At 34.9% G+C, this 15,870-nt stretch overlaps 1 protein-coding gene across 6 annotated transcripts in view; it reads right to left on the bottom strand.

Annotated features, from left to right (window-relative positions):
• Window positions 1-15,870, bottom strand: part of WDSUB1 (WD repeat, sterile alpha motif and U-box domain containing 1) — a 51,367-nt gene that overhangs the window by 35,099 nt on the left and 398 nt on the right. The window contains exons 2-6 of one of the 6 annotated variants that reach the window (XM_019457261.2): window positions 15,596-15,707; window positions 13,567-13,988; window positions 11,501-11,685; window positions 9,215-9,307; window positions 6,408-6,501 (exon numbers count right to left, since the gene is read on the bottom strand). In XM_019457261.2, coding sequence (XP_019312806.2) covers window positions 6,408-6,501; window positions 9,215-9,307; window positions 11,501-11,685; window positions 13,567-13,964 — 770 coding nt within the window. In that variant the 5' untranslated portion in view covers window positions 13,965-13,988; window positions 15,596-15,707. Of the gene's footprint in view, window positions 1-6,407; window positions 6,502-9,214; window positions 9,308-11,500; window positions 11,686-13,566; window positions 13,989-15,595; window positions 15,708-15,870 lie in introns of those variants that run through there. The other 5 variants (XM_053908487.1, XM_019457241.2, XM_019457268.2 and 2 more) reach the window with 5 other exon arrangements.

Below are 15,870 nucleotides of genomic sequence, written 5' to 3'. Positions count from 1 at the left end.
TTATGCCCCCAAAATAAATAATGCTTTGCTGGAATTTTCTTTTTTTTTTTTTTTTTTTTTTTTTATTTTATTTATTTTGAGAGAGAGAGCACACAGCAGAGGAGGGGCAGAGAGACAGGGAGAGAGAGAATCCCACATCAGTGCAGAGCCTGACACGGGGCTCAATCTCATGAACCAGGAGATCATGACCTGAGCAGAAACTAAGAGTCAGACATTGAACTGACTGAGCCACCCAGGTGCCCCCAGCATTTTCTTATTTAAGCTTCATAACAATCTTATGAGGAAAGTGTTATTATTTTCTCTATTTTATAATTCAGAGAAATGAAGTTGAGATAAGATATGGAATTAGAAACTGTTCAAGGTCACACAGCTAGTAAATGGCAGGACTGGGATGAAAACTAGTTCTATGTGATCCCAAAACCCAACTTTTTGCATTTTACTTCCTAGAACATCATCCCCCATGAATGTATTAACATTAAAATTGATTCATAATGGGGATGGTTTTAGCCTAAAAACACATAAGGCAGATGACATGGCCATTCATATTTCATTAAAGCTTTCACAAGACATCTAATTTAAAGCAATGCAATATCTAATTTTATCTTTATCTATTGATAAATCGCCATCATGCACTTTTAGGCTACTAAATGTACTGACCTGTTCTATAGGATTATAAACAATGTTGTAAAGAGATAGAGGGGAAAAGATGATTTTGGAAGAGTGATCTCAAGCCTTATTCTAGTCATTACTGAGCAAGAGAAGGTTGTTTGTTATAGCCACTCCAAATTCATGACAATAAAACTCTATCCTTTACATTTACAAAATAGATAAAATATAAACAAACATCTTGTTGGATGAAAGGGTACATTTCTCAGCCTTTCTGGAATAAGGTTCCTGGTCTTATTCCTCTCCTGCTTAGCAGAAAAAGAATGAAAGATGACTGGAAAGTTTGGGGGAAGACATTAGGCCATTTGGCCCAGCCCCTTCTGGATTTTCTCTTTTACCTGATCTGCCTCTGCAGGGGAAGTCTGCAGTGGTGCTGGCTGCCCAAGAGCAGTGAGCAAGTCAGCTGCAAATCTACAGACATGTCATCCAGTCTGTCCTGTAGTTCTCTGTCACTGGTTTCCGACTCAAGAAGAAGAAAAGGGTGGGCACCTGGGTAGCTCAGTAGGTTAAGCATCCAACTTTGGCTCAGGTCATGATCTCACAGTTCATGAGTTTGAGTCCCACACTGGGTGCTCTGCTTTCAGTGCGGAGCCTGCTTATGATTTTCTCTCTCTCTCTCTCTCTCTCTCTCTCTCTCTCTCTCTCTCTCCTCTGCCCCTCCCACGCTCATGCTCTTTCTCTCTCAAAAATAAACATTTTAAAAATTTTTTAAAAGAAGGGCGCCTGGGTGGCTCAGTTGGTTAAGCGGCCGACTTTGGCTCAGGTCATGATCTTGCGGTCTGTGAGTTCGAGCCCCGCGTCGGGCTCTGTGCTGACAGCTCAGAGCCTGGAGCCTGTTTCAGATTCTGTGTCTCCCTCTCTCTGACCCTCCCCCGTTCATGCTCTGTCTCTCTCTGTCTCAAAAATAAATAAACGTTAAAAAAAAAAAAATTAAAAAAAAATTTTTTTAAAAGAAGAAAAGAGGGTTTTATCTATTGAACTCTAACAACAATGAGCATTTTAAAACTGGTTTCCAAGGAATCCTACCTACTAGAACTGAGAATTTATGGAAAGTGGCAGCCCTATTTGAATTAGGAAGACTGATCTTTCCTGCCTGAACAAAAGCTATATGTTTGTTTTATCTGGTTGATCAAGAGAAGTAGGGTAGAACAAAAGACAAATTCTGCCAAAGGCCTAGAGGAAAATTATTAGAAGAGAGATGCAGAGAAAGATGGAATAAATTCCTACGTATTTTGTTCCATCGTGGGTGATGCCATCATAGCTCTGAGAACTAATGAAATATGTGAAGCAGACATGAGAACCCATGTATCTTCTGCTAGCCCAGATATTGAAGAGATTTTAAATAATGTAAAACAATGCCACTCTTTTTATTTTTCCTAAGAAAAAAAATCTTAACATGCAATGAGTATATATTTTTAATGAATTAAAAATATTTTAGAATTTTCTCAGTTTTATTTTTGGTAAATAGCAATATACATATATGTATGTATATATATGTAATATATATATCACATATATACACACACATACATGTAATATATATATTACACACACATATACATGTAATATATACATATATATCATATATAGATCATATATAGATATCATATATAGATATCATATATATAGCATATATATGATATATATCATCCATATAAGCAAAAGCTCTTTGAGGTCAATAACTTTTAAGAATGTCAAAGAATCCTAAAACCAAAATGTATGAGAACCATTGACCTAAATCATAGTTTAATTTCTTTAACCTTTAACACCCATCTCTCCTATAGCTAGGAGATGCTTATTAGAAATGCTTTCAAAGTTTCAACTGTTTTCCTAAATCCATACAAAGTTATAACAACATCCTAGTTCTCTTTCATCTCTACAATCTATTTTTCCAGCCTCAATTCCCATTACTCCTTTTTACATTTATCATACTTTTTTTTTTTTTTTAAGATTTATTTCGTTTTGAGAGAGAGAGAGAGAGAGAGAGAGAGCGAGCAAGCTGGGGAGGGGCTAAAGGGCAGAAAGAGAGAGAATCTCAAGCAGGCTCCACACTCAGCATAGAGTCTGACAAGGGCTAGATCCCACAACCCTGGGATCATGACCTGAGCCAAAATCAAGAGTTGGACACTCAACCAAATGAGCCACCCAGGCACCTCTCCATTTATAATACATTGTAATTCACTCAAGAATTTCCTGCCTCTTGGAATGCCCTGTTTCCCCGATCCTCCCATATCTGCATAAATTCCATAATGCCTTTTACATAGTTACCCTGTATCTATCCCCTATACAACTTCCTTAGCACACCTGACCTATAATCCCATTCTGGGGTCAATTCATTTTTCCTATGTAGCCACTTGTATTCAAAAATCTTTTATCCTACTCGCTTTTTTCCTACTCTCTCTTTAGCAGATGTATCCATTCCATCTTACCAATGATTCTTAGTTGCAGATGGAATCTATCATCAACCAATTAACTTGTTCTTTATCTATTCATGAAATATAGTTAAAACATATGTCCCAATTCTCCTAAAAGACTAAATGTTTATCTTTCACCATCCTTTACATTTCCAAACAATTCACTTGCCTGTATATTTATCCAAATGAACTAAGAATACTCAGAAAAATATCTCAATGTGACCTAGAGCACATATGCCAAAAAGTATTTAACAATGTAAAATTCCATTAATCTAGAATGACTGAAAAGGTCTATCTTAGTTAACATAAAATATTAATTATAAATCACATATATATAAGGAAGTATGCTATAAAATGCCATTTTTTATAACACAAATAGTAACACAAAAACTATACTGAATATCACTTAATACTTCTTTCATGATTCAGAAAGCAAAGACATGTTAGATCTTGTAATATTATTAGGTTATCACGTGAACATCAAGATAGAGAATCAAAACGTCTTTAAGGGCACACTGTCTTATACTTCCTTTTACATGCCCTATTGCAATTGGCAGAGACCTGGGTACATAAGAGAGTCATAAATACTTGCTGAATTTCATACCATCATTTTGTCAATTAACCTCTCAAAAATGAAATGCACGATATATCCCCCCCAAACAACAGAAGGAAATCCAACTTTATTTGTTTAAACTTTCCACTGATTTCAATCCTAGGTCAAAGGAGAATTACTATAAATGCTTTTTTGATGAGCCATTTTCATCGTTTGAGATGAAAGAGTCAATCTAAAATGATGGCAATATAACTAATTATTTGGCTTTTATCTGGCAAGGATTAGAGAATATGGGAAAAGAACTATCAGGTTCAGTCCAGAATATTTTAAGTGAATGTTAGGAGCCTAAATATCTTGGCTGGAGCAAAAGCTGCTGTGAAGAGCTATGAATGTGTATTTCAGTGCTATGACCTGTGAGATCAGACAGGCACGTTTGCAAAAATCCAATGGCAGCAAGGAGAAAATATACCAAAGTACACAAATAGGAGAATATAAAGTAACTGAATCATACCACTGTGTACCAAACCAATTGCTTTATAGAACAAAGTTTTGGAAAATAGAAGCCAAGATTAAAATTTTCAACAGAGAACTAGAGATCATAAAAAGTGACATAGTGGACCTGGAAAAACTAGCCAAATAGAAATGTCAGGACCAAAAAGTAAAATAACCAAAATTAAAGATCCATCAATGGACCAATTTAAAGTAACATATCAGATAAAGCTAAGGAGGGCATCAGCAAAGGAGAAATTATTCAGAATACAGCACAAGAAATAAGAGAATGAAAAATGCAGAAGAAAAAAGATATAAAGTTTATAGTAAGAAGGTATATTTTGCATTTAATTAGAGTCCGAGATTTAGAGGAGAGAAAGGGCAGAAGTAATATTTGAAGAGATAATAAGAATTTCCCCTTAACTGATGAATTATTACTCTACATATTTAACAAGCTCAGTGAATTCCAAAGCAAACTAAATAAAAAGAAATCCAAATCTAAATACAAAGTAAGTGCAAAAAACCAGAGAGAACATTTTTGTGAGCAGCCAGTGAAAAAAATACAAATTACAAAGAAGTAACAATTAGAATCAGACTTCTCTACTGCAATACACAAAAATACAAGTCCTGAGTAAACTGTTTTTATTCCAACAAAGCAAGGTTGGTTTAACATTTGAAAAGCCAATATAATTTACCACCTAACAGAATAAAAGAAAAATCATATGATTATTTCAAAAGATACAGGTAAAATCAGAATACCTCTTCGTGATTAAAAAAAAGAAACTCATAAGCTAGAAGGCACAGAGGGGCTAATAAAGTTTATCTCCCCAAAACCTATATGATCATACTTAATAATGAAAGCTTTCCCTTTGCAAAAAGGAATCAAAGGATGGCTGTTATCACTGTTTCCATTATCTTGGTAGTGTCAGCCAGTTCAGCAGCACATAGATGATATCAAAGGTACAATGATTAGAAAGGAAGAAACAAAAATCATCATTATTAATGTGATATGATTGATTTTTGTTATCAAAAACACAAAATTTAAGATCTTTACAGGTAAATCTCTGGTTTTCCCATATTTACTTCCTTACATTTGCTATCTCTTTTATAATAGCAACAAAAAAATTAAGTGCTTAGAAATAAATCTAATAAAAGAGGAGGAAGACTTCTACATAGAAGACAATTATTGAGAGAAATCAAAACAAAAATAAATGGAGAAACATAACACATTCATGGATTAGAAGACTCAATATCGTAAAGAGGTCAATTATCTCTGCTTTTGTCAGACTCATTACAACCACAATCAAAATCCAAACAGGTCTGTGGCTGTACAGAGAGTAACTAGAGGCACTATGACCAGCTAAATCTAAAATTTATATGGAAGTGTCAAAATTCAGGAATAGCTAAGATACAAAGCCTTGGAAAGACAGAATGGTTTTAGAGAAGGGATAGATAAACAGAAAAAAATAGTAAGTTTATTATTTAGAACAAAAAAAGCAGGCTGAGAACCAGATCCACACACACATGGTCAGTGGTTTCTCACAAGGTAGCAGAACAACATGGAGAAAAGACGGTATTTTCGATGCATAGTACTTGGACAACTGGCTATCCACATGGAAAGAAATAATATTGGATTCCTATTGTACATGATGCCCACATATCACATTTGAGAAAAGAAAAATAATGAAGGTTTTAGAAGATAATATGGGAAAATACCTTTATGACTCAGAACATAAAAAACTAAGTACACTAAAATTATAAACTGTGAATAGGCAAATCCACAGAAGGGAAAAGATATTTGTAACATATATAACCAATAAGTGGCTCATATACTGAAATACAGAGAGCATATATATATATATATTATATATATATATGTATATATATATATAATCATATATTCATATTATATATATGTATAATATATATAATATAAACAATGAAAATCAACAAACCACAGCTGTATGCGTTAATATGAATGTCATAAACATCACGTTGACTAAGGAAAGCCAGACACAAAACAATACACATTGCATGATTTGTTTTAAATCAGTTTAAAAGAAAAAAGCAATATTGTATATGACTTGAGGTGCTGTCACCCTACAGGGGTACCTGGAAGGGGAGGATTTTCAGAGCAGAACCAGTGATGTTCTATTTCTTGACCTGAGTAGTGGTTACACAGGTCTGTATAACTTTATTGAGCTCTTCTCTTATGTTTTATGTACTTTTATGTATGTCCTATTTCATATGAAAATGGTGTAAGGAAATTAAACTAAAAAGCTTACCCCGAGACTAGCATCTGCCCATTATGAGAAAAAGCACAAGCCAGAACAGGAGCACAGTGCCCACTCAGTGTACTTTTATATTTTAATTCAAAACCTGCAAATAACAAGGTGAGAAAAATTAGCAAGCTGACTGTGCTTAGAATTTATCTTTAAGTCAAAACAATTTCACTTATTCATTTTAATAAAAAAATTAAAAATAATTAAATAAATAATGAATTAAATAAATATTAAATAATAAACTTAATAAATCTTTAAGTGCCTAAACAATACAAAAATGAAAAAAACTCCCCCTGCAACTCAGGTACTGGAATGCAGTGTGATTAAGTGGTTTCAGAAGTTCAGTAATGGATAAAGTAAATGGTGCACTCAGCAAAGGTGCAGAGGATTGTAATGATCAAATGCTTTAAAAATTTTTAATGTTGGGGCGCCTGGGTGGCTCAGTCGGTTAAGCGTCTCACTTCAGCTCAGGTCACGATCTCACACTCCGTGAGTTCGAGCCCCGCGTCGGGCTCTGGGCCAATGGCTCAGAGCCTGGAGCCTGCTTCCGATTCTATGTCTCCCTCTCTCTGCTCCTCCCCCGTTCATGCTCTCTCTCTGTCTCAAAAATAAATAAACGTTTAAAAAAAAAAATTAAAAAAAAATTTTTAATATTAAACTCTATAAAATACATAAAAATATGAAATTGTAAACTAATACAAAATTTTAAAATACAGTATAAGACAATCTTGGCATCTAATTTTAAAAAATATAAAAAATATACATATTGGGGTTCCTGGCTGGCTCAGTCAGTGGAGAATGTAACTCTTGATCTTGGGGTCATGAGTTTGAGCCCCATGCTGGGCATGGAGCCTACTTATAAAGTATATATATGTTAAAAAAAAAAAAAATACATACACACATACGTATGTATATATACACACACACAATTGCCCAAATGCCTAAAAAGGAATCAAATTGCTCAAATGCCTAAACAAAGATCAGTTTTCAAAATATGATATTAAAAAAATATTTTCTCATTCCACAAATAAAAATAATCAATGGTAATTTATCCATCTTATAATTCTAATATATAATACTCCTACAAAGTATGGGAACACTAAATCCTTTTCATACCTTCTATAATTACTGAAAAGGAATAGCACAACTATTTTAAAGGTAAACCCAGGGAATTCAATACATTTTAGTGACAAGCTATAAAAATTATTAGGAAGTTGACCTGAGATAAGGAAATAAGTGAAATCTATTAATTTTCTCAGACCCAATGAAAACTTTTTTGAAGTGTTAATGGCTCTTATAACAAGCATTTAATTAAACAAAAAGTCATTAGAGCAGGTAAAAGTTTCAACAAGTAGGAAAAAATATTTGCAGTTTGTTATTTAACTGAAGCTTATTAGGTAACAAATAATCAAATAAGAATATTTTTAGGCATCTGAAGCAAGATGGCCAAATGACCATATAATTTCAGAGTCCTCATTGAAATGATAGTGGAAGAATTAATAAAGATATAAAATCACATCATTGAAGAGAATAGAAAGAGAGGTATCAACAATCCAAAATTCAAACCAATTTTGAAAAGTCAGAAAGCAAATTAACTAATGAGGAGGAAAAAGTAACAGCCCAGAGTGCAAAAGGAGGGGCTATGTCCAAGAATACCCCAAAAGACTTAGGACTATCAAAAGCTAATGAAAAGGAAAGTCAGAATGACACAGACATCGACCTGAAAACAAAAAAGTTAGTGAAAAGCCTGTTTATGAAACAGTGTCTACCTTTAATTCCTCCCTGGTCCCACCCATAGCATACTGAACGAAAGCCTGATACTGCTTTCTGAGCAAAATATTTCTAGGGAAAATAACAGCTTTCTGGGGAGCTCCCTGGCAGCTCCAGGGCAATTCCCTAAGCCCCTAAATCCTCCTCAGTAAGGGCCAACAACCCACCCCTTTAATCGAAAGGGAAGCCAGCAACAACAAACCACTGTGTGCATAGACCCTCTAAATATCTTATTTTTGCCTAGTTATTAAATGTAAATGGAAAACAAGGATCACCAGACATTTGAAGAAGGTAACCATATGAAAGAGAAAGATCAGAATAAACAAACAAAAGGCCCAAGAGCAAACAAAGATAATCAGGAAACCGAAGGGAACAACAAAACAAAAAGCCTCTAATTAATACCCTGAGAGTTTTAAGATGATCTTGCTTTCATAAAATAAAAACAGTAAGAGAAAGAAACAGAAAATAATATGAGCTAATAGAAATTGAAAATATGATGGAATAAAAAATTCCATAGGGAATGAAATTAGGAGGTCCAACGTTCTATTGATGAGAGTTATTAAAAGAGAGGACATGGGGAAGAAATTATTAAAGAAATAACTTAAAGGAACACTTTTTCAAAACTGAATAATGTAAGTTTCTTGACTGAAGGGTCACCTGAAGGAATAGTGCAATACAGGGAGGAACGACCTCCCACACACTATCAAATAACAATCCCTACAGTGAATACATTTAAAATATAGTGGTATAACAATATTTACAGAAACTGTGAAAACCACCAAGAATTGCAAACAGATAAAGCGCAAAGCGGTTACCTCTGGTCAGCAGAAATGTGTGTGGTGATGGTGTTGAGGTCATCATCAGTGATGAGCATCCAATTTTTAAATCATGTATATGCAATTTCTCTGATTAAAATTTATTAAAGCATATTTTTATAATCACTTCTAGATATCCAGAATTCCTTAAGTAAAAAGAATCATTCATATAGAAATTCTATCTTGACTACAAATAATTTTAGAGAACTACTAATTAATACATACCTAAGATATGGGTAAAAGAAACAACCCAAATTTTGATCTGGCAATCCTGACCACATGATGCCAATCGAAAATACTGAAGACCTTGCTCTCCATCTAAAAACGTAAAATTTGTTAAAAATAAATACACAAGAATTGATCAAACATTTAAACCAAAAAATTTTCAACTTCCTATATCGAGATGTTAATTCTATTCATTTAAACCATATTCACAAGAGATATTAACTTTAACCAACATTTCATTCTATTGGTATAAGAATTTATTTTCAACAAGGTACTTCAGAAGATTAGGACTCTAACCCCTGAAGTTGCTTCAACAAAATACCTTTTTTTATTTACCTTCTTCCATTAAGGTAACTCAAGGTTCCATGGGCCAATATTGAGCCACTAAGCCTAGAAAATTTTCCAGCCCAATTTTAGAGTCTATGAGCTAGCACTGATGGGAAAAATTAGGAAGAAAAGTTATGAGTGTTAAATGTTTAATTATTTACAACTTAACTTTTTTTTAAAGAACATACCCATTTCTTTTTTTTTTTTTAATTTTTTTTTTTTTTTTTTTTAACATTTATTCATTTTTGAGAGATGGAGGGAGACAGAGTGTGAGTAGGGGAGGGACAGAATCCAAAGCAGGCTCCAGGCTCTGAGCAGTCAGCACAGAACCCGATGCAGGGCTCGAACTCACGAACCCTGAGATCATGACCGCAGCTGAAGTCGGATACCTAACTGACTGAGCCACCCAGGCACCCCAAGAACATACCCATTTCTTAAAAGCTTAGTCTAGAATTCACATGAAATAATGAGATTTTTTCCCCGCATTTGATTTAATCAAGACAAATGCTGGAATTATATGAATCCAAAATAACATTAACTCGGTCTATTTTATTTGGTGGAAATTATACAAATTAGGGAAAGTAATCAGTAAATTTGGTGTCATAAAAAATCCATTAGTTTTTAATATTTAGTGAGATAATTTCAGTGTATAATTACATACACACTAGGTAAGCTCCTAAATACCTGTTGGTAATGTAAATATTGAAATCAACTCAATTTTACATAAGTTCCACCCAACATCATCACACATGTAGCTTCATCAAAGGAAGTTTGGGCACGGATATGTATTAAGATACAATTAAATGGGTAAGCACAGGGGAGGTTCATCTGAAGTGATTTTTACCTGAAATCTAAAGGATATCTAAGAGTAACCAGGTGAAGGGTTCACATGTAAAACTCTTGGAAAAATCTTACAAACATTCAAGGAATGAAAGGAGGCCAGTGTGGCAAGAGAATGCATGAGGCCAAGTGTGCTTTAAGAGGCAGGGAAACAGAGTGTGTCAGGCTTTATGTTTTGGATTTGGCATTTTCTCTTACCTTAAACTTATTTTAACCATTCACTGATAGGTTTGAAATAGGGAAGTGCCAAAATGATCCTACCCACCTCCTGGCCCTGGGCTGTGCAATAAAGGTAGTCACTAGCCACATGTGGCTACTGAATGCCTAAAATGTGGCTAGTATAAATTGAAATGTGACATAATACACACACCAGATTACAAAAGCCTAGCACCAAAAAGTAGTAAAATATCTTATTGTTACTATCGATTACTGAAATATTTAATATATATTGAATACAATTAAAATATATCATTAAAATTAATGTCACCTACTACTAAAAAATTTTAAATTTACAAACGTAGCTCCCGTTATACTGCTAATAGGACAGCACTGGTGGTGTAACAAGACTGGAAGCAACAAAGGCAGAACTCCCATCCTAACACAGGGGATGAAACAGAAGAAGAAAGCTTCCCAACTCACTGCTATCTATTTAAAACCAAGAGTCTATCTATATTCAGGAGTCTGTACTTCTTCTAAAAGCTAATTGTGTTGTCAAACATGTCATAAATTTAGCTTTTGCTTCAAAGATTAAATTAGTAAACTTTTGAAAATTTAGCTTCTGTTTCCAATTTTTTTTTTAACTTCACATTTCTCTTTGAATATTAACATACTGTATTTTAAAATAGGGTCAAGTCCTCTAAATTACCATATCCAAGGAATCCAGATGTACTGTACAAAGCTGAGTCATCCCCAACATATATTCAAGAACCTGATTTTCCCCTATCATGTTCTTTGTGATTTCATTTTGATCAAGAGAAAGGAGAATGATTTCCTTAAAAGGAATGAATTAAAGAGGCTTCTCATTTTACTAAAGGTGAAATGAAAATGAATAAAGAACCAGAAGTCATATACAAATTACAAATAGGAACCACTAGTGCTTAAAAGAGTAAAATAACTAACCAGAAACTGGCTGTGAAGAAAAATCACAGCAGGTAATTCCAAGATCATGTGCTTTTTCACTATGCAAACACCTCATTTTATCATCCCACACTGTTAAATCTCCACACGAGGAGCCAGTGACAAAGAGGTTTCCATCAGGAGAAAATGCACAGGCCACCAAGGAGCCATCCTTAACACTACCGCACCTGAAATAAAAGCAAAAAAATAAATAAATAAAAAGAAGAAGAAGGGGAAGGTTTTCACTTCAGAGTATCTTTTACCTTATATTGCAATTTCTAACAACAGCTTGATATAGTAAAAACAGGAAAAATGGCTATCTGAGAACTAGAAAGGGCAGATGTCTATATAAATAAAAAATCATACACTTAAAAAAAAGAGGCTCTAAATGTTATCTTAACTAACATATTCAAGCCTAAGCTATACAGATCTAAACCAAAGTCCATGTATCTTCGTATTTTTCCAAATGGCAGGTCTGTATGAACAGGTTAAAATCTACAAAACTTAAAAAAAGCTCTGACAACCACCACTATCAACCACGGCCACATAATTCTTAAAAACCTATTCTTATTGAAAAACATGTTATTAGGGTCAAAAGTACTTTCAACTTTAGTATTAAAAGAAGCAACAGTGAAATCTTTTATTTTCAAGTATGAATTCTTTATGAAAAGAAAATTATCTTGGGAAGAAAAAGAAACACTGTGCTGACAATATTATTTTCTCAATTAGGAAAAAAACTGGTAAAAGCCCAACAATTAGTGCAGTGTCCCATCCAGCACTTAAATCTGTAGTGTATCATCTTACAACATACATTAGGGTCGTAATGCCAGAGGGCCAGAAGTCGTCATCTGATAAGTGAAAAGGAAAATTCCTTAGTTGACCTCTATATTTCACGCATGTAAAAAAGATGTCTGTATGGAAACCAATTTGACAATAAATTTCATATATTGAAAAAATAAATAAAAAAATAAAAAATAAAAAAAGATGTCATTCCTCCTGCGCATTCTCTTTAAACTATTCATTAACACTGTTTAAAACACATGACCTTGTTCAGTCAAAAGACCTAAATCTAATGAGCAACAGTTGTTTACCAGCTGGCATGTGCTCTGAATGATGCTGGGGGGCAGGGAGGAGAAAGTATACTGGGCTATTTTACTTGGTAATATTGAAAAGTTTATGGGTGGCTCAGTCGGGTAAACATCTGTGTGACTTGATTTTGGCTCTGTGCTGACAGCATGGAGTCTGCTTGGCATTCTGTCTGTCTGTCTGTCTCTCTGCTCCTCCCTAGCTAGTGCATGCAAGCTCTCTCCCTCTCTCTGTCAAAATAAATGTTTTTAAAAAAGAAAGAAAAAAATACTCAAAGGGTAAACTTTTTGTTATCTGTATTTCACCACAATGTACATAAAAATACATAGCTTTCATGTTGGCAAGTTGCAACAGAACATTACCAGTGTAACATAATTGATGTATTTTTATCTAAAAGGAGTTTTCAGTTGTTTTTCGTTTGCTTGTTTTTTAAATGTAACACTACACTACACTAATCACAAGGTTCTTTTATCTGGGGTTGGGGTTGATTATTCACCCAGCAAGAATCCTAGTCAGGAAAATAGCTGTGTCTCTTTAGGTGAGACTTACCTACCATTGGTCTATTATTGAGAACACCTGGGTCATGAGTGACAAAACTAAAGCCTAAAATTACTGAACCTTATTCAAAAGACCATTTTCTTCGTCTAGCTCTTAAAGTCAAAATCCATAAAAGTCTAACAGATTAATCCTTATTTTACAAGAGAAAGATTGGAAATATAAAACTCTCAGAGCCAAGCAGATCTATAAGAACCACTTAAACATCTGTTTTTATGTCCTTCAGAAATCAAGTCAAAATGTTATTCCTCATGGTGTCTGAAAATTATCTGCTTCTTCAAGTCATCAAAATATTCTGCTTTCTATTTTTATTTTTTTGGTAGACTTGTTAATAGGATTTAAATATTCATACCTATACAACTTGTACGACTGAGCATTGTAATATTTTAATTTAAATATTAAAGCAGAAAGGATTTAAACGTTCATACCTATATAACTTGTATGACTGAGTATTCCACAAAACAACCGTTCCATCAGCTGCCCCTGACACCAAACAAGTGGAGTCTGGGGAAAACTGGCAAACCCTCACGGGGCTACCACTGGGCTGTTCCATCACTGCCAAAGGCTCTCCATTTTGAGTATTCCATAGGACAGTGGTACCATCTGTTGAACAGGAAGCCAAAATGTGTCCTGAAGGGGAGAAACAGCAGCAGTGGACAGCATAGGTGTGAAGCTTCAATGGTGAGTGGGGCAGTTCAGTAAAGTCACTGAGGGAGTACAGGCGAATTGTTTTGTCCAAAGAGCAAGTGGCCAAGAGGGAAGAGGAGAATGCACAGCAGTTGACATCATCACCATGATCAGCTAATGTGTGGATTAGTTTCACCATGTTTCTTATTGGAAGTAAAATGTCCTGCAATTTTTAAATAAAGATTACTTCATCGTCGGAATCAAATAAATACAACTCAAGTCCACATAAAAGAGTCAAAATCAATTCAAGAGTTTTCTCAGAGATGGCTCCTACATTCATATTTTTACAGGACAAACTATTATACTTGAGATGAAAATAATTGGGAGAGAAAATGCCAATAAGACCATAAACTCTAATGATGATCACAGTCACAACCGGCACACCAATAAAGTTCCATAACTCTTGAAAAAGAACCTTGTTGTGTAACTTCAAACTGATTTGATACTGAACATCCAAAACCTTGAGTATGTATTTCACCTCTGAAGCCTTTCCCTTAACTAATTACTTCTCAAAGATGCCTCATTCCAGATTGGCTACTCTCAACTCAAAAAGATTTTCCATTCTTAAGAAACTGTTTCGGCTGCTCCTTGCAGAGGATGGGAGGCAAGGCTAAAGCTCTATCTTTAAGATGCATTAACTGCACAGTTCACTCATAAAAACTAACAAACGGTTTCATTCAAAATTTCACTGGCAGTGTTGAAAGCTCTCGTGGTCCACCATCTTGCTTAATAAAGAATAAAATGATATCGAACACTTGAGGTGAAGAAACAATTTAATAAGTCAAGGAAACCAAGAGAAGGAAACCAAAGAGAAAGAGTGGTAATAAGGACTTAGCCAGACTGCGCTTAAGAACAAATTTACAAATTTAGAATGAAATCCAAGCCCTTTGTCACTGCTTATAAAATGTTATATGATCTGGCTCTTGCCTGCTTCTCAGATCTCAAGTCCTGCCACTCCTCCTTGCCCTCATTTCCTTCCAGCCTCCCTGATCAAATGGATTTGGTCCTAGCTCTTCATAAAGTTGTTTTTCCATGTTGAAATTCTCTTCCCTTTGCTTTTGGGATCTTATTTCTCAATGTAAATTCCAAGGGAGTAGAGATCTTGTCCATCTTGCTCATTTCTATATCCATAGCACACAAAACAGTGTCAGGCACCTAACATGCTCAAATAAATATTTATTGCATATTTTTTTCCCAAATCCATTTGAGTTTTACCTTTAAGTATCATATATGAACACAATATAAAGTTATTAGAAATTTTAAAATAAATCTACCAATAGTAAAAAAAAAAAAATCCAGCAGGGGAAAAAATAATGCAAAATGAAACAATAATCGGCGCTGAAATACTCTTAGATTGTAATTCATGATCCCTTGTTAAAATGTTACTTACAGAATTCTTTACAAACATATGGAGCATAGCTTTACCAATATTTATCATAGCCCAAACTTCAGCCTCTTTTTTCCAAACATAAACTTCAATAAAGTCTTAAAAAAAAAACCAAAAAACCAAAAAACAACAAAAAAAAAGCAAACCACATTATGTCCTGATAGATTGTCACCTGTACTAGCGCACTGAAAACAAGCAAGATCAGGCGGTGATTTCTGGGAGAACTCCCAAATCCCAACTGTGCAGGTACACATAGGTAATCTTGCAAATAAACTTTGGCTTCCACACCCTTGTGGCACTCAGCTCCCTTTGCAGTTCCAGACCAAATAGCGACATTACCACTTGAAAGAACAGCCTGTTTGGAAAAGCTCTCTCAAGCCTACCGCTTCCTGCCTCCGGGTGTGGGCGTCTCCACTCAGGGCTCAGCTGTCACTCCAGAGGTTCCATCCCCGAGTCGGCCGGTGAACTCGCCAATGTCAACACACGCATCCCTATCTAATCCAAAGCAAACCGGGGATTTGCCCCAAATCTCCCCAAATAAAGCCCGCGATTTACTCCCCCTGCACGTAGGGACCAAGAGTGTGCCCTAATCTGAGAGCCTGCCAGGCCTTAGCGGACTGAGCCACCCAGGAAGGAGGGCTGCCGGCTGACCGGCGGG

The sequence above is a fragment of the Panthera pardus genome, unplaced genomic scaffold (assembly GCF_024362965.1).
Source record: "Panthera pardus isolate Hobbes unplaced genomic scaffold, ASM2436296v1 HiC_scaffold_10, whole genome shotgun sequence".
NCBI lineage: Eukaryota > Metazoa > Chordata > Mammalia > Carnivora > Felidae > Panthera > Panthera pardus.
The sequence above is the reverse complement of the archived record's forward strand: the minus strand, read 5'-3'. Positions and strand labels throughout refer to the sequence as shown.